At 35.4% G+C, this 19864-nt stretch overlaps 1 protein-coding gene across 2 annotated transcripts in view; it reads left to right on the top strand.

Annotated features, from left to right (window-relative positions):
* Positions 1-19864, top strand: part of DPY19L1 (dpy-19 like C-mannosyltransferase 1) — a 45196-nt gene that overhangs the window by 5346 nt on the left and 19986 nt on the right. Inside the window, exons 3-11 of one of the 2 annotated variants that reach the window (XM_014886864.2) lie at positions 1005-1029; positions 1545-1632; positions 2782-2919; positions 7797-7917; positions 9443-9536; positions 11688-11745; positions 15698-15789; positions 17239-17338; positions 18708-18785. In XM_014886864.2, coding sequence (XP_014742350.1) covers positions 1005-1029; positions 1545-1632; positions 2782-2919; positions 7797-7917; positions 9443-9536; positions 11688-11745; positions 15698-15789; positions 17239-17338; positions 18708-18785 — 794 coding nt within the window. Of the gene's footprint in view, positions 1-1004; positions 1030-1544; positions 1633-2503; positions 2664-2781; positions 2920-7796; positions 7918-9442; positions 9537-11687; positions 11746-15697; positions 15790-17238; positions 17339-18707; positions 18786-19864 lie in introns of those variants that run through there. The other variant, XM_088166118.1, reaches the window with a different exon arrangement.

Raw genomic sequence — 19864 nt, 5'->3', positions numbered from 1 at the left:
CATCGTCCATTTGGATTGCTCATATTTACAGCACAGTATGCTCTGTAAATTAAAATATATTTTATGAGTCCATTAGGAAAGAAAACAAACAAACATGACAAACAAGGGCCAGTCCACTTTGTACAGGCTAGTCTAACACAGGAATTCACTAAATCATCATTTAAAGGCATGAGGTTCTGAACTCACAAGTTCTCTAGTTCCTAGCTCAACTTGAAACTTCTAACTTGTGCATCTCTCAGCAAATTAATTACCTAGATGGTGTTGGTAGTGTTCATCTTTCCTTTTTCATCATGATGCTGTGTCACCTGTATCACACTGAGAAGCATGAAAGCCTCAGGAGTCCAGCTGCTGCTGGATCTGCTTCAGAAGCTTTTTTGGCTAAACTGATGTGCTTTCACCTTAAAGCTTGAAACTTTGGTCTGTAGTGTTTCCATGAGTTAGCAGATTCTGAAGAAGCTGCCAAACAATCAATACACCAGGAGGTGCAGGAGATGACTGCACGAGGCAGCAGGCTGCAGGTGATAATGGCTGCAGAGTGACCTTAAGCCTTTTCAGGCCACCAGGTCCTGCCTGTTGGTTGTCCTTGCTTTGACCTAGCAGTGCTGCTTGTGGTGTGCTTCAGGCCTTTTAGCATGAGTTAGTGAAAATCTGAGCAGGAGTTGAGTAAATGGTCACAGTAGGCATCATAAAAATTCTAAAAATATTTATGCTTAACAAAAAAAAAGCTTGTAATTAAGTTTCGTTGTTGATAACTGAAATGTGTGTATTAGATGCTGGTGGGTCAAGATGTAGGTGAAAACGTTGCCTAGTGCTGAATACCACAGAAAATTTTCAAATACCTGGCTGTGGAGGCTAATTCAGATATTCCTATTCTTTTGTTTGCTGGGGTCTTAAGTACCTTCTGTGCATCTCTGAAGTAGTACTGCAATTACTGCAGTGAACACGATTTCATGTTCAGTTATTTAAATATTTGAGTAACTTTGCACTTTTTGTTTGCTTTCCAGCTGTTTTTGCAGGAGTCCTACATTGGTAAGGTTAAATTTATTGCTTCAGAGTAATATGGTATTTTAAAATTATAAAAATATAATTTTCAGTTATTTTTAGAGAAGGTATTGGGATAATTTATATTTAGAATTTTCCTCTCAATACTAAATTGTCTTTGAGCTGGATAATTCTGTTCTTGTGAAGCTGACATGAAAGGTTGCTTAAGCCTGTTCAGAGAAGAGTGAAGCCTGCTTTTCAGGTGAAAAATTGCTGCTTAATCTTAAGTGTCTGCACTTAAATTAAAATACATTACAGTTTCATATATAATATATAGCATTATAGTATTATTACTAATACCGTAAAAGAATTTAATAAATACTCTGTATTCACACATTTTCAATTTAAAATTATCTGAATAGATGAGAATATTGGTATGAGTAAACTACAATAGCAGTTTGTAAGTAAACTTCGGGTATTCACTGAATGTTCTTTGGTATCTATGACTTAATACATATTCTAAACCTCTTTATTCCATTTTAATTGTAATTATTTTTTGGCAGGTGTCACATAACAACTCTTTTTGAAAATGACCGTCATTTTTCTCACCTGTCAACACTAGAAAGAGAAATGGCTTTTCGCACGGAAATGGTTAGATTGTGTTTCAGTGTTTGGAAAACTTCTGTCTGTAATCTGACCATAGGCTTTCCAAAATTTCTTAATACATTCAGCATAAATATACATATTGATCTCTTACAGCTATTATACATTACACTTTACATGCAGAATATTTGTGTGACTTGGAGCTGATCCCTATGAATATATCACTTCACAGTTCACTTAAAATATAATCTAAAAGTATGGTTCTGGAGGACCCAAAATACAAAACTGCAAGTACCTTATACCTTGTTTTCAGTTATAGTCTTCTTATGCAGCCTTTTTTTTCTAAATATTTTGTCAATTAATATGTGTTGGTAAACCCCCCCACACACGCACATCCCTTTTGTCTGCTTTTATTTCAAGAATTGTGAAACACTATGTAATGCGTAGTTACAAGTCCAAATAAGAGATTGCCAGGTGTGCTATGAAACGAAGTGGAAGGAAACCCACATTGCTTGTTTCAATGGCAGTAACAGAAGAGATTTGAAAAACTGGATAGTCATCTTCTGTCACTGGCTGGGTTTTTGGGGTCCCTTTGGGGTCCCTGAGACTGCTTCTGCAGCCCTCAGTGACGGAGCACGTTCCCGAGCCTTGCCCAGATAGAATTTTGGCTCGCGGTGAGCTCTCAGACCAGTAGGGAAAAGAGACCAGCATGTGCAGAAAGGCACAAATCCATAGTTTATTCTATGAAGGCTTCCTATCTAGCATATACCAACGACTATTGTTTTACAGGGGTTTTTATGTCTTTTGAGGGTTTTTACAGTTTTCACCAATTACCAAGGGAATTCTACATTCTAACCAATCCCTGAGGGATTTTACATTCAAAGCTGGCCTATGGATACTAAAACAGAATGAACCACTAATAGATAAGAGGGTCTACCAAGGGGGGGAAGCTAAATTCCTTTTTGTATTCGTCATTTCACAAGCCATTTCTTATCTCTAAGCTATGGTTTTCCAAGGAGCTTGTTCTGAGGATGCAGGGAGACTTTCTTCTGTATTTTCTGCTCCCTCCACAATCTTCAGTAAGCCTGTCCTGTTTGTTACATTGCAAAATTTATTTTAAAATGAAGCTTGTTTGTAGTGGTTCCTGAAGCAGAAGTGACATCTCTAATTGTAAATAATAAATCTGTTTTCCTGTAGGGTCTTTATTATTCCTACTTCAAGATCATTATTGAGGCACCGTCCTTTTGGAGTGGAGTTTGCACAATTATGAATGACAAACTGACTGAATATCCTTTAGTGATTAACACCTTACAAAGGTTCAATCTTTACCCAGAGGTAAGCTATGTTTTAAATATAATACCTTCTGCATATCTTTGGTTGTTTTAGCTTTGATGACAAATTTTTAAGAAAAGTTACTCTGGAAAATGTGGTTGTAAAGATACAGTGACTAATGAAGTGTTGCTTAAATACTGTATTTCAGTTCCAGATTTCAAATGAGTAAATTAATTCATACATTGTGATCAATTTCCAAACTTCAAGTATTTTCAATTAAGAGTGAAAATATTCTATATCTTAGTATTTTGTGCCCAAAAGTTCCAGACCAATTCTATACTTCTTGCATTCTTTTGTTCTTTTCCTTGAAAGCAAGTAGGTTGCTGACATAATGTACTTCCGGAAATAAGACGTATGAAGTATCAGTAGTATGTGAAAATAATGACTACAGTGATACAGGTTGCAAGAGGTTATTTTGTTTTCCATTTTGTGTAGGACCACAAAACTGACAGAACTAAGCACTTCACAGTTCACAGTGGCTGTGAAATCCATAAGTGGTAATAGTTTCCTTAGATGTTGCAGAGGAAATTCCTCTGTGGAGGACTGACTGCTGTTGTTTTGTACATGTTAATGTTGGACTTGTTACCTGGCTAAATCACATTCCTACTCTGCTTTTTTGTCAGTAAAAAGAACATGTAAAATAAAGAAACGTTGAGGTTTCTGTCTCTTAAGGTTTTGCCAGTGTGTCTCAAACATTTTGCAAAGGGAAGATTCCTTTGGTTAATATACATTTCTGTAATTCCATATGTCAGCAGCAGTTTATTTTTATGAGAACCAACTAATAATGGCTGTGATTGTTCTATACTAGCTTTTATACTCATTCTGCTCTATTGGAGCAGAGCTGCTTTCAGGAACTGTATGTGTAAGAGTTCTTGTTGTGCATGTATTTGTGTAAGTTGCATGTAGTGGTTTCATTTGCTTCTTAAGTCCTTGCTCTGGAAGAACTGAATGCTATATAGATTAGCACTTTTTGTTGCCCTCTCATTTGTTTAGGGTTTGCTTGGAATTTTTTTCTAACTCCAGAGGAATTGCAATTCAGTTCTAGAAATACCCCATTGTGAACATCATTTGAATACTAAAGGGTTATTTTCTTTAGCTGACAAAGATTTATTGACTTCAGCTATAGTCTGACTTTCAAAAATCCAAGAGTACTGGTCAAATGAACTTGTTCTTAAAGACTCATCAGCATCATCCTGAAAGATGACTAAGTAAATTAGATGATGAAATCAAAACAAGAACAATCAGATATAGTGGCTGACATTCTGTAAGAACACTAGGTTGATTGCAGCGCAAAATGTGTAGGTTTGTCTGGTCATTCAGTTTTCTAGGATTATACTGGCTTGCAAAAATTGGTAATAAGGTATGAATTCGTTCATCTTTTCTGTGCCTGTGTGGGCATGCAAAGCAGACAAATAATCTCTTCTCCTTTCAGTCATTTACTGCTTAATGTCTAGCCTTCCTTTAAATAGTGCTTTGGGGGGTTTTTTTAGTGTTTTTCTTGAGTACTCCTGTTTCCACATAACTGTATTAATAAAACTGCCAACAGATGCAACTTGACATTTGAAATACATTGTCCGAATTTATAGAATTTTCTTTTGATTATAATGGGGCTGGGTGGTGAGAAGATGCTTGTGGATTTATTTGTTGGCGATAAAACTTTTTCTTCAGATGCTCAGTATCCAGTCATGCTTCCTGAAAGTGTTTCATTTCCTGTTTGATATTTTGGGATCTTTCCAGCTCATTCAGCCCATTAGTAGCACTAAGGCTGAATTCTAATAAAATGTTAGTTTGTTTAGTGGGTATTAAAATTACATTCGTCAAAACCAATCTGGAAGTCCCCTTGCTAAATGGATGTTAAATAAATTAAGATAAACAAAACAATTCACTTACGTGTACAGCCAGTACTAGCCTTAAAAACTTTAAAAAAATGAAAAAAAGGTAAAATGAGTCTGTAGTAATCAATATATCATTTATGTAAATTATCCATATGAGCAGTAAAAAAACTATTGAAAGCAACAAGGTAGTCCTTGTAGCTGTACTATGTTATAATTCAAATAACGTTATTTTCCTAGTATTTGGTCCATAGTCAGGTTGTTATAGTAATTGTGGTGTTTTCATTTCTGATGAAAAATGGCAGAGAGATAGTGTGTTAGTTTCTGTGGTGGAGAGATAATGTGTTACGTTTGCTCTCTGAATGCTCATTGTTAGGGAACAGTTGATATTTCTGTGTGTGGTGGTGATAATGAATATGTGAGTTGAAATGAGAGGTGTGTTGCAAAGATCCATGTAGTTGTCTTTAAAATACACACTGAAAGGCAGCTAGTGAAAGGGCTTGACATTTCTACATGTTCTTTTACAGCAAAGGACTGGCCTTGTCCACAGAGCTCTCATGGGTCTGAAAGATGGGCTTTTGTTTTTCGGGTTCTCTGTTCACTGCCTTATCGGATACAGAATAGCAGAAATTCCAGAAACATCACTGTGCTCCAATTGACCTAGCAATTTTGTACTGCTTACTGATTTGCTTCCATTTTTATGCCCATATTAACTGTTTAATGTGAATTCATTTTTGGCAAAAAAATGGTTTTTTTTACATGAAGTACCTACCCTGATACCTTTTTAGGCTGTAGTCACTTGTAAAATCCGCAGCAGACACAGACACTTGTGGCATTAACAGGTTAAATGGGTAACTTGATGAATTAATAATTGGATTTTTTTTTTTTTGTGCAACATTGGTTTGGCAAGAATGCTTTATATGCTTAGGTAATGTCAGCTTCAGGACTGGTGATGCAAATATGCCATACAGATATCCCTAACTAAGCACAATCAGGTGATAAGAAGAAAGACTAATTTGGTCCTCCAGGCCTATTGATGTCTGTCTGGAGACGGGGCAGGTGTCTGGTTCATGTATGCACACATGCACTGCCAGAAGCACTAATTCAGGATACTGTACTTTGTCAGGCACAATGTTGAGGCACAGAGTCTTGGTCTAGGAAGATGTAGTCATATTTTCAATATAAAGGATTTACATTGCGAGGGTATGAAGGCCACAGATGAAGTGAACCATGATGATTGGAGCCTTGGTATTAAAAATGAATGAATTTTAGAATCCCAGAACAGTTGAGGTTGGATGGGCTGCCTTAAGGTTTTCTGGTCTCAACACTGCTCAGACCAGGGTGAAGTAGAGCAGGTTGCTCAGGGTCATCCCCAGTTTCAGTTTGAATATACTCCATCTATGGCAGGTTGCTAGTGTTTGACTACTCCCAAATTAAAAAAGTTTTTTTCCTGTGTATAAGTGGAACTCCCTATATTTGAATTTGTGCTCATTGTCTTATCTCTTACCAACCAAAAAGAGTCTGTCTCAGTCATCTTTATTTTATGTCCTTCTTGTCCTGGGCAGCCCAGAACTGGGCTCAGCACTGCAAATACAGTCTTAGCAGTGCTGACTAGAGGGGAAGAGGCTCTTGTCTTGTCCTGGTGACATACAACTGATGATATATTTGTCTTTTTTGCATCAAGGGCTTGTTACTGGCTTAAGTATAAATCGTCCACCAGGACTCACAGGTCCTTTTCTGCAAAACTGCTTTCTAGGTGGTCAGCTTCCAACTGTACTGGTGCACGGTGGTGTTCATCCCAGGTGCAGGACTTTGCATTTCCCCGTTGGGAAGATTCCTGTTGGCCCATTTCATCAGGAATTTCAGATTCCTGATGTCTCTCCGGATGGCAGCACAAGGATCAGTCACTCCTTCCAGTGTTTATCCTGCAGACTTGATGAGGATGTTCCCTTGTGCCATCATCTAGTCTTAATATGTAGGACAGATTGGCACCAACTGTCTCTTTATCTATCAAGACAGTCATCTCAGAAGGTTATAAAGCTGGGCAGGTGTGATTTGGTGTGTTTTCAACTTTATAAATCTATGCTGATTGCTTCAAATCACTTTTTTGTCCTTTGTATATTTGGAAGTGGTTTCCAGGAGGATTTACTCCATTACATTCTCACGCGTGTTGTCTGGTTTTCCTTCTTGCCCTTCTTAAAGTGACATAAAGAGTTTTAGTAATTTTATGGGGAATAAGATTTGAGAATCATCTTTCTTATATATGTTCTCTGTGACACAGGGCAGGGCAGCTAATACTGCAGTTGTGAAACATATTGTAAGTCTGGGAACCCCTGAGATATAACATTCAAAGCAGCTCAACTGGAATGGCCACATTACTCATTTATTAACTCTATAAAGTCAGTTATATCCTGACAGAGTAGCTTGGTAATGTTATTAACTAATGACTTTGCTGTGAGGTGAGTTGTCATTTTTGCTGTGTGTAAAGTACTGATGTTGTCTGTGTCACATGTTGAGATTTAATTGAGTTGTTATAAGAACATTACAGCCTTTGCATGGAAATGGAAATTGCTCCCTTACATTGCATCTGGAAGCCCTTTGTAATACATGCTTAAAATTAACCTATCAAAATTTAACAGACTAAAAATCGTAAAGATTTGGTCCACTAATATGCTTGTGAGGTGGAAAAAATTAATCGGCTTGAATGGATTAAATTTGGTCAACTTTCTTCTGTCAACAACATCTGTGATTTTAATATCTGATGAACGAAAATACTCAAATGAGGAACCTTCCAGACAGTACGTGGGGATCTTTTTTCTGAATATTGCAGCTTGATGCATGAAATTTCTGTTATAAAGCATCTAAATATTAATAGGCATAATTTTAGTCTATTAATGAATACTTGGTCTGTTAAATGCCTCTAGGAAACTGTCATCAAAAGTGCTAAGTTGCTAAAATAAATCCTGAGTTTGAAAATTATCCTGGATGAAGGTCGGCTGTCATGAGAGGTTACTCTGGGCAGAAACTTCTAATCCTGTTTTCCCCCAGGTGGTCCTTGCCAGCTGGTACCGCATATATACCACCATTATGGAGTTCCTTGGTGTACCAACAAAGACATGTTGGACTGTAAACAGAGGAAAAGGGCTTAGTCCTGTTGAAAGCTGTGAAGGTAAATGCTGATTTATCATGGTTTCTCCTTGGAAGCATACAATTGTGGCTTTATGTATTTCAGAAATAATAAATACTCCTGTGTTACCAAGGGTAAAAAATGTGGGGTTTGCATATTAGATAAGTCCTCCTGCTTAGATTGAATTCCTATCCTGGACTTCTAAACTTTACAATATGGTCTTAGCCTTCATAATGTTGGATTGTTACAAAGAATAAGATGTCCTAAATGTAATTGGAAACCTACTATACATTATTTTTTTAACTTCTGAAGGATCCCAAATACATTCTAAGTTCCTACATTTCAAAATTTCCTCCCTTAATTTTTGAGATTTTTTAGAGAAATCTTACTTAGTGAGGCTGGTGAGAAGAATCCTTTTCCTCTCGAGCTACTATTCAGCATAAGAATTTCAACCTTATACCTTGATTTTAAAACCAAAGCAAGGACACTGACACTTTTTTCCCCCATGTTTGAAATATTGGCTTGTCAGGTAAGTATTAAACAATAAAAATAAAAGTAGCTTACCAAGAAGTGCTTTTGAGGTGTTCTACAGTCAGTTCAAGCTGCATAATCAATGACAGTGTGTGAAGTTGTTTCATTTTATCATTTAGAATGCCTTTCTATGATGACAGGGTAGTATTTTTCCTTTGCACAAAGAACTTCAGAGCTTGAATGGTTCCCTTTCTCTAATTTTGTAGGAAGCAATAAACAGTGTATAACCTTTCATTCCTGTTTTTCATAAAAACAAAACCAACAGAAGCACCACCTATTCAGAGTACTCTGTTTGGTGAGCATATCATCATCTTACTTTAGAAAACTGTCTTGCTGTGTTTTCAGTAGTGGGGAATAATCAGTTCTGCGTATGAAACTGTGAAGTTTTGCTGCCATTCACTTTAATGAATAAAGCTTTTTATGCTGTATTGCTGAAATGATTAGAGCCAGGAGGGTTTAAAGAAATAGTGGGAAAGAGAATAACAGCAAAAGACTGAGCGCAGAAGTGTTTGTAAATGAATAAATTGAAAGACTTGCATTGGAAAATACCTTGGTTTATGAAACAAAGAAAGCAAAGAGCATTGTGTTTGATATGTTTAAAGATGGATTTACTCCTGCAAGAGATGGGAAGTGAGAGTCTAGGATTAACAAACCTATTCTAAAAAGCTCTGTGACATCAAAATGTAGTCTAGAGAATATTCTTAGCAGTACCTCTACCTTCTAAATCTCACAGGTTTTTCTCTGCAGTTAATGCATCCCTCTTGGCTTATTCTGTCAGTGACTGCCCCAATGTTGTGTCTACCCCTACTCTTCTTGGTTTTTTTCAAAGCAATGGTCTCCTGATTGAATCTTCACAATAGTCTTAATGATATCTACTTTTTTTTTAATTGTCTCTTTCTGTAGGTACACAGATATTACACTGATAGTTTATATATCATATGGATATATTAAGATACTATACTGATTGTATGGTTCTTTATAACCAATATGACCTTTCTTCTATACTTGACAACATATATTAACTGTTTTTTGTCAGGGCTGGGAGACCCTGCTTCCTTTTATGTTGCTGTGATTTTTCTATTGAATGGATTCATGATGTCACTGTTCTTCATATACGGTACATACCTCAGGTAAGGCAGTTGAGACTGGGCTATTTAGCTGGTATAAGCTGTCAGTTTTTAAACAGGATTTGAAAAAGTGAACGTAAAAATATTTTTGTGGGATATTGATTATTTGTTTGTACAGCAGTGGTGTGCTCTTTTTTACATCTACGTTGTCACTAAAAAATTACTGAAGTAGAGAATCTTCTTGCTTAAAATAATGATGATGCTTAAAAAATTGTGGAAAATGTCATTGAGGTGGTATCTTATTAATACCACCAGATTGTGGATAAAACTAGATGCTATATGTATTTTAAACAGCTTTTGACATATTTCTGCTCTCAAAATTATCACTGTAACTAATAATTAAATGCAAGTTGAATGACGGTGTACTTTTAACCAAGATTGGGATTTTCCCAGTGCTTTGCTTCAAGTCATTTTTATGTGTATTTCCATTTTAACTTAACTGAGAAGGCAAAATATTTTTTGACATAATGCATTCCTTTGGACCAATTGTATGCATTTCCCTTTTACTATAAATTTGTGTTTTCAGTATCTATCCTTACATTTCAGGAGCTGTAGTACACTTTCATACAAAAATAGATTCCACATTCAGCAGAAAAGCAGAAGTGGAAATATGTTTTCTGTTTACGTCTGTTTTTATGTGTTGGTCTTGCCAAAAAGTGAAAGGCAGCTATATTTTCCTCTATGAGGTGTGATTAGTTTTCCCCCTCATTAATTTTCTGGCTTCATTGTCATGGATTTTCTTCTTTTTCTCTCTCAAGCATGGGCTGATATTTAAGATAAGGAATAGCCCAGGGCAGACACTGTCAGTAAAAACAGGAAGTTGCCTAGTGTATGTTTTGAGGAAGTAAGTAAACTTTGAATATTTGTGTCATTAACTTATAATATTTCTTTTAACGGAGTTATACAGAAATTCACATTTTATACATGAATATAATTGAAAAATCAGCTCTTTATTTCTCACTACTTTCTTTAGAAAGCATAGACCTTGAGTTTTGTTTCTGGTTTGGGGTATTTTTTGGCAAATTTTTGTTTTGTTTCTAGGGATAACATTTTTGATGTTAAGTACATTCTTTTTTTCATTTTGCATTTTAGTGTTGAAGCTTTTCGAATTTATGGGATGTAAGGTTGAGTTTCATGTGCAAGAATGCACAACACATGGAGATTGTTTTAGCACTCAGTATCTTTAATCCTCAGATTTTGTACCCAGAACGCACTGATTCCGTTTGACTTAGTGATGGGTGAAGGATCGGAGAGGATTTGAAGGATTTTTTTTGGTTGGCTTTTTTTGTGTGGAGTTGATTTTGTTGTTGTTGTTTGGTTTGGGTATTTTTTAAAGAATCTTAACAGCTGGCTGCTGCTTTTGTTTAGTACCAAAAATGGAATCATCTCTCATTCAGAGTAGTAGTGAACTTGTGTGTACAAAAATGTTCTTTGCTTTATATCACATAACTTGAGTAATTACAAATCTGTTCAAACAAAGAGGAGCCTTATCTATTGCTCTTTTGAAAAATCAAAGTAATATCTTTGGCTTTACTTTTGCTATTTATTCAATGGTGAATTTGATTTATATAGAAATGTAAAAACTACTTAATTCAAAGGCTTAAAAAGCTTCCTCATGTTAACATTGCAGTATTTCACATAAAAATTAAATTGTATCTTGCATTGACCATATAATGACTTAATTTTTAAGTATGTTTTTTGAATGTGCTTTATTTGATTACTCTAAATTAATCTTTAGATCCAGACCAAAATTTCTTGTTGGGTGATTGAGCATGCAGATTCTAAAATTTACTGCTCAACGTCTTAGGGAAGAAGTGCTGCATTTATATTGCCTGCTTTTTAAAAGCACTGGATATAATGATGTAAACCGAAATTTGTGAGCAGTGGAATAATCGTTTTCCAAGTTATTAACATTAAAATTGGTGTTCTGCAAAAGAGTTGATGTATAAAGGACTGGTTTGCTCTGAAATAAACAGTCTGACTAACTAGTATTTTAATATTGTATGTACTCTGTTGATTGCCTTCCCTTGATGCTTGAAAGCTTTCCGCTCCTTCCCTCAATAAACTTACCTGTACACAGGTGCTTCTTCACATTTTTTGAGTAACTTGGACCATTATAAGATTCTGTTGTACCTATTTTTCTTCTTTTCACAGTGGGAGTCATCTAGGAGGCCTTGTTACTGTGTTGTGCTTCTTTTTCAATCATGGAGAGGTAGGTTTCCCTCTCCCACAGCTCTTTTTAAAAAATTATTGTTGAAGTTTAAGCTAATTCTCATTTCATTAAATGTAGTGATGTTGCTAATTAATTTGAGATTGAATTTAAATAACTTAAATTTAATTAAATTCAATTAAACTTAAAATAAGACAATTGAAAGCAAAATAGACTGGAATATATGTAGCACAGTCCAATGTCACTTTAGTGGTTAAAATAAAAAAATCAGAAAATAAATATATTGTAAATTGGTCCTGAGATTGAAACTTAATAGCACAATAACTTCAAGTTTCAAAACATCAGAATACTCTATTTTTGTGCCTATACCATACATAACTGGGCTACATGTACTGTATGAGTAAGCTTCAGAAGCTTCTTTAATTTGCTATATATTTTACTGGAAATTCATCAATACAAAGAAAAATGCAAAGAAACCTCTGTATTACTTATATACTATACTCAGGATACAGAGAATTTAGAAGGAGTGTATGTGTATAAAGGATTCTAATACTAAACTTAAGTAAGCTGCATTGCAGGAAAGAAGAAAAAATAAACTGTTACTTAAAATATCCCCTGGTTTTACCAGTTAATGCTGTTCATGTCATTGTTTTGTATTTTGGAAGAAAATTCATAGCTTCCATTGTGATTCCCTTGGGCTGTTTTGTTGGGTTTTTTTCTTAGTGTGCATTTTATGAATGGAAATTTGTGAAGATCTTCGAAATGGAAGCTAACTACCTTATAATTTAGTTTAGGGTTGAATTTATGTTATGTTTTCTCATTTTACTGAGCTGAACTTCGTAGAGAACACTGAGTTGTAAGAACATGTATAGTACATTACAGAATTAGAGATGCTTCCATTCACAGTAAGCTTTAACGATTTTTCTGTAAAACAAAAATCTGTGATGAAATAGCTATTTTATTTTCAAGTTTCATTTGAAATGTCTTTTCTTTAAATATCCCACATGTATGGAGGATATTTAAAGAATTTAAGAATTTTAGCATGTTAAAACATTGTCACCCATGGATATTGAACTGCCTGGTTGAGAACAGGTAAACATTAGAGTTGCTAAACATTTTTTGTGCTCTGCAAGTATAAATACAGCATTTTATGTGGATATCTATTCTTATTTCTTATTCTTATCCTGAAGTTAAATGATGTTTCATCCTTTGCTAGTGAATACTAATGGAATAGGCACTGTTTTGCCAAGTCTGTGAAGGTGGTAAGTGTAACTTCAGAAAGAAATTTGTTCGAAACTTCAAGGTAGTGGTAGCAAAAAACAATTTATTTCACTGTGGTACAGTGCAGTTCTATCAATAGGTGACTGTAGGAGAGTTTCTTCCTCTCCATGAATTATTTGACTTGGGGAAAAAGCACAGATACTGTATTTTGGAGAATGGTGTAAAATCAGGTCTTTATAGCTCTGTGCAGATGTAGTCTGGACTTAGGTAGGGCTTAAGGTAGGCAACCCTGATTCAGGTAGGGCTTAAGGTAGGCAACCCTGATTCAGGTTCAGCTGTATGGATTTCTGGAGAACTATAGGAAATACTTGCACAGGTGCAGAGTTGGATCTCAGCTGACACTTTGTGTTTCGACTGTAGCTAAGTGAAATAACCCAGATATTTAATATTTTTGTGTATACAGTTATGGTAGTAGCTGTAGTTACAGGTGTGTCCTCACTGGGTCTCTGTTGAATCCCATGCTGTGGGTGTGCCTCTGTGTGTAAGAAGTGCCCAGCTCTTCAGTACACTTGTGATTATGTGTAAATTATCTTGTGTGGGTCAACAGTGTGTACAGTCGAGGTAGACCAGCTGCTAAAAATTTCCTTTCCTATTTGGGAAGAACATAACTTAGCTACACAAGTAAGCCTGATCTGCAAGCCTTGGTATCTCAGCTCTAATGCTGTGTAAAAGTGATATGTAAAAATGCTCTCTGGCTTTGAGCTAGTGACTTAAGGCTGTATGCTTTTATTTGTGCTGTGCTACTGTGTTTTACTGATTTCAAACTGAGACAGATCTGGTATTTTTACCTGAAGCAGAGTGAGCTTACAGCCTTGATAAATCATCCACAGATGATTGAGTTTAGTGTTAAATTCCAAATATAGAAAAGTAGCATAGCCCATATTAGTCCATCCACTTGTAATGTAATGCTTCCTTTTTATGGTTGTATATGCTCATCATTTTTTTCCTATCTTCTCCAGTATCATAAGATTTGGTAAACCAAATGTTGCTGTAGTCTTGAGAAATATTCAAAATTACTACACTGCTTTAAAATAATCAGATTATATTAGTTAGATTATATTTATTACTCATTAAAAAAATTAACTCATCACATCTGTGCAGTCAGCTAAGGACAGCACATTGATACATATATTTATGAAAGGTTTATTTTAATGATAATTGGTGCAGCATTTACAAAGAGTGTTCTAGACATCAGGGGCTGTGATGTTGTGGTTGGGATGGTTGTTGAGGATAAGCAGGTAAAGAAACAGGAAGGGCCTTTGCAGGGGTTTCACAGAAATGTTTATTTCAGCCATGCGTGTGCCCAATCCCGGAGTTCAGAGGGAAAGGCAAAAGCGCTGGTCTGAGAGTCCAGTACATGAGGGTTTGACAGGGGTGGGCTTAGGGCGTAGGAGCCAAGAGGGAACCAGGGTGGGAGTGACCAAAAGGCTGAGAGACAGAGAGAGGGCAGGGGGCTGTCCTAAGGAACAGAGCAAGGGCTGTCTTGACCTGACAGAACAGGATTCGTTGTCAGAAGGAGATAACGGAGGGAGGGACCTCCCGTATCTTTCTAACTGAGAGTGCCTTTCAAGGTCTCCACACTGTGGTTCATGTGATGGGTTTCTGTACTTTGCTTTTATTTTACATTCTTAATTTAACATACTTGGGAAATAGCAAGACAATAACCAAGGAGTTATATAATGTTGATTTTAGTGACTTGTGTGGTAAAACGATATTTTTAAAACTGGTTTAAAGATTCAAGGAAGCAAAGGAGAAGGAACATCCTGGCAACAGTATCCTACAAGCTTTTCGTAGATTCATTATGGTTCATGTTAAGATGAATTATGTTTTTCTCCTGTAGTTGTAAACAACCTACTTCTAATTTTTAATGCAAATCTCTTGATAGCCAATTTGAACTTGTTTTTTGTATACCAAAGTACTCCTGTAAAGTTGTATTTGTCATTTTACTATGGTCTCTGCATGCACTTTATAAAGAGATGAATATAAACATTGGAGACAACAGTTGTAGCTGAGCCATTTGCCACTAGGCCGTTATTTATTTGTTATTAACTCCATTAATTAAGAAATTAATGAAAAAGCTATTCAGTTGACTTCACTGTATTATACTTTGCTTTATTAGTGTTAAAGAGTGGAATACATAAGTTATGTATAAGTAGTATAGGGTCTGCATGAAGTCAATTTTTTTAGTTTAGTGTACTGACCTGTTTTGGAGGGTAGCTTCAGATTTTGTACTTAATGTGCTGTTACTAGTAGAAACGTGAAGTGCTTATAACCTGAAAAACTCTAGCATAATGAGAAATGTATTGGTTTATCCTTCAGATTGTCTCCCCACACACTCTCTCTGTCTAAGTATGGCAAGTCACTGCATGAATTTTACCTGGAAGCGCTGATAATTTCAACAGAACCAGGGACAAGTAGCTGCTGTCCTGCTTTTTTCCTGAATATTCTCTAGCTGCCACATTTCATTTTGGAAAAGCAGTTGATCTATTTTAATTAAACAGTGTATGTTAGGCCTCACGTGACAAAGCCACTTCCTTTTCCTTCCTCTTTTCTGCTTCCTGGCTTGTTTTTTTAACATTCTTGACTAAAACCTCATATAGCTTGGGTTTTGCTTTATTGGAGTATCTGTCGTCATTAATTTTGAAATAAAAATGTGTGGTTTTATCGAAAGGTATCACTGAATGTTACCATCTAACCCAGTTCTTACTTTTAGTGCACTCGCGTCATGTGGACTCCACCTCTTCGTGAAAGTTTCTCCTACCCATTCCTTGTGATGCAGATGTTGCTTTTGACCTATATTCTCAGGTACCTTTCAGTTTGTACTGGGTCTTTACAATACTTTTAAAAATTTGAATGTCACAGAACATTTAAGTGCCTTTAAATATTTAATCAGATGCCTCCATGTGTTGTAACAATGGTATCGTTAACAGAGAAACTTTCCTGTGGCTGTTACATTGCAGACGCTGCACCAGTAGAACTGCAGTCATATTGCTCACTTATTAAAAGGAAAAACTTTGCAACTTGAAGACATGATTAATATAAAAATCAGAATTACTGTGTTGGCAAATACGTATCTAAAGTAAAAATCAGAATTTTTGGTTGATGTCCCTTCCTTCCCATGAGAAACAAGCTGATACTTCATCAATTGGTTTTGTCCCTCTTGGAGAGTGGTATGTTGGCTGCACGTAGAGTAAGCCTATGCTTTGCAACAGAGGATGCTATAGGCACCCATAAACTAGTATTCTCTTGCAGTTTTCCATTACTAATTAACTAGTCTCATTAACTAGTTCAACGATTTAGAGCAGTCTAATTACATTAATGCAGGGATGCTCTTGAGTTCATTAGCCCTGCTTTTCCATGATTATTTCTGGCTTGCAACATGATTATATTACTGTCTTGCCTCTGTTTTAGAAAATAAGCATGACCATTCATACTTAAGGGCTTCTCCACCAACTCCATTGCATCAGATTTACAATGTATTTATGATTTAGCTGAATTTAGTAGTTAGTTATAACCACCAATTTTCCTTTATTAGGTCATACTGATTTCTAGTTACTGATGTTTAAAGCAAAAGTATTTCTTGCTTGTTACTAATTTGTGTTGTTTATATGAGGAAAAGATATGTGCTCTCTAGAATTTAGTGAAATTTGAAACACAGCATGTTTCAGAATTGAATCAGCACAGGATTGAATATTTTAAATAGCATTTATTTCAGGACATGGAGAATAGACTGGGGTTTCAGTTACAGATGAGTGTAATGTATTTGTCATTGTCTCCTTCCCTGAAACATCACTCAGGATTGCTGAGAGAAAGTTGCAGAAAGTAAATATGGAAGAAATGTGAGAGATAGGGGTTAAATCACTTTCAAATGCAGACCATTCTAAAACAACTGTGATTTTAGCTGAAATGGAAATGGTTGTGATCTGACTGTAGAGTTGTCACAAGAAGCTGAAGCCACTTGCAAATGGCATACTTTGGCCTGCTCTATTGCATACTGCCAGTAGAAGATTTGTTTCGTAATCAATGACTCATCAAATAGTTAAGGAACATTAAACATCAGAGCTGTTGTCATGGAAACTCAAGAAAAAAACCCATTAAATTTACTTGAACAGTGTTATTTGTACTTGATCAATATTGCTAGCTATCTTCCAAGGTAACTGTGTTTTTATTGCATTTTCTGTCATACTTTTCAATTCTATGCAAACACCTGTGTAATTTTATTTACTGATGCCTATTCTGTCTCTTTTTCCCAAGGATTCCGAGTATTAATACAGGAAGCTTGATTGCACTGTGTGTTTCTAATATCTTTTTCATGCTTCCCTGGCAGTTTGCTCAGTTTGTTCTTCTAACTCAGGTAAGCCCATATTTACCTCTAAATAGCCTCTTTGTCTTACCTGGAGAAATTGACTGCTTTGTATAGACAGCCATTGAATTCACAGCTATACCAACACTTTCCTTTTAACCAGATTTCATTCTTCTGTGAGGAAAGATTCTCACCATTTATCACATTGATATTTTTCTAGTCTTGAGTTTAAAAGTTGACCATTTACATCACTTACCATTCTGTCTCCAAGACTAAAAGTATTTACTTTTCCCATATAAGCAGTCTCTAGCCTGAGATCAGTTCATTAGAACAAGAAAAAAACTTTGTATTTTGAAGCACAAAAATAAAGAAAGACATTGATCTTGCATCTCTTCAGGCTGTTATAAATTTATAATGTACCATTGTTTGCATGGCATGTAATATCTGGCATGATTTTGCATGTTTTCCTATATAATTTTGATAAGTCTATGAGTAGTGCTGTAGTCTGAGATTTTGGGTAGTTGAGGTAACTAGTTAGCCTTGAAATCTAGTGAATGCTGATTGGAACAGTAGAATACTGTCACACAGGAACTTTCTTAGTGTTTGAATTGGTTGAAATGTTGCCTGTTGACTGAAATCCATCTGTTTCCAGACCTTTTCACTTGTCTGCCTTACTTGAAGCAGATGTTGCCTGTTATGAGTTGGTAGCTTTAAACAATCAATATAGGCTGTGGTATGCAAGTTTTCTAACTGCATAAGAAGAAACCAATTAATTCTGTAAAATATGTAGAGAAACTTGTCACTATAACCTGTTTAAGATGCTGAGCCTGAAATTTGAAAATTCAGGTTCACTTTATAATTTCATAAATTTTCCATATGACTTTTAATAGGCTGTCTAATCAATAAATCAACAAATCTTATTTTCTTCAGTGGCAAATTGTGGATGTTTCCATACTTTGCTGAAAACTTAAAATTAATGAGTAATTATTTTGTGGTTTCGACTGATATATTTTGGGGTTTTTTTTGTTTTAGTTGGTTTGGGGTTTTTTGTTTTTTGGATTTTTTTTCCCATTTTTGTTTTGTTTGGGCTTTTGTTTGTTTGGTTTGGGGTTTTTTGTGTTTGGGGTTTTTTTTTAATTTTGTTTTAAATTTAAAGTTGAAAGGTAATGTGTTAGTGCCGTATTTTGGTGACTTGCATTTTTATAAAGTTGAATACTTACTTCTTAAATATTAAACTATATTTGATAATTCTTATTTAGAGCACCACGACAGGATTTTTGAAAGAAATAATTATGAAATGCCTAAGTACCTAGCAAAAAGTAGCAATAAAAATTAATGATGGTTTGAATAATCTTTTCTTTTGCATGAAGGAGTACACCAGTGCAAATTGTTTTAACTTCCCTTTCACTTTTGATTTTAGATAGCTTCGTTATTTGCGGTGTGTATTATGGGTTATATTGACTCCAGCAAATTACAGAAGATACTATATGCTCATATGGTAATACTTTAAAAAAAGCCCTTAAATCCCCTCAAACAGGTCAAAGCATGAAAAGTGTTTTCTGTAGTTGCACAAATGTTGAAAACATGCAGTGATAAGGGAGGGAGGGGTCTGATTGGAACTAAAATTGAGTTTTGAAAACTCTTGTAGTCTTGACCATGCAAAGATCTTGAGGTTTAACTATTTTGGGAGATACTTAGAAAGGAGGACCAAAAAATAAACTGTTAAGTTGAAAACCAATTTTTCTTCTTTTTTCAAAACTGGATGAGAAAGTCAAGAAAGAAAGGAAATACTATAAGTAAAAGATGTGTAAGTTTCTGCATAATATCTGATTTTAATTTTTAAAGTTGAGATAATGATCAAGTTTTGCTTTTGAAGTGAGATTACAGTTTTAAATGTAAAGGAAGGTGTAGACAAGTTTTTTTTAAGAAATGTGATGGTGTTTAAAAATTTTTTTTTCTAAAATTGTGCAATGCTAACTCAGTGGGCAAAAAGAGAATATTTCTCCAGAAAAGAAACTAAATTGTATTTCACATGTTTTCAAACATTTTTTTTAAATACTGTAAATGATAAACTAGAGGCAGTGGTAAGTTCTATGCGACTCATTTCTCATAAAGCAGGGACAAAATAAGCAGGTTTGTTTGGTAGTTTTTTGACAAAACCAGGGTGACATAAGCTTTCTGGCTTATGTCAATAGCTATATCATAATTTGGGTGCTGAAGTGCCATAAATAACCTGTTTTCAGATAGTTAAACAGTCATGTTATATTACAGAGACAGTTTAGTGAGACTGGGTAAACTGCCAGTCTTTTTTATGGTGTTTTCAATTTTTGCCTCGTACCCTCCTCCTGCTGTGGAAAATGAGTCTTAACTAGAAGGGGAGAGGGCAGTAGGAAAGTCTGCAAATTACTATTTTTCCTTATTTCTGTGTATAAAAGAAGACAGAGCTTGCTTACTGATTTTTGCCCTTGAAGTTGGAAAATATAATTCAGATTGCTTTCTGTTAAAAAAGGGCACGGGAGATCAGGATGATAGATAAAAGTTGTATTTCAGCCTTGACTTTCAAATTTGTATAATTAG

The sequence above is a fragment of the Sturnus vulgaris genome, chromosome 1 (genome assembly GCF_052056855.1).
Source record: "Sturnus vulgaris isolate bStuVul1 chromosome 1, bStuVul1.hap1, whole genome shotgun sequence".
NCBI lineage: Eukaryota > Metazoa > Chordata > Aves > Passeriformes > Sturnidae > Sturnus > Sturnus vulgaris.
Note: the sequence above shows the minus strand (reverse complement) of the source record. Positions and strands in the feature narration are given on the sequence as shown.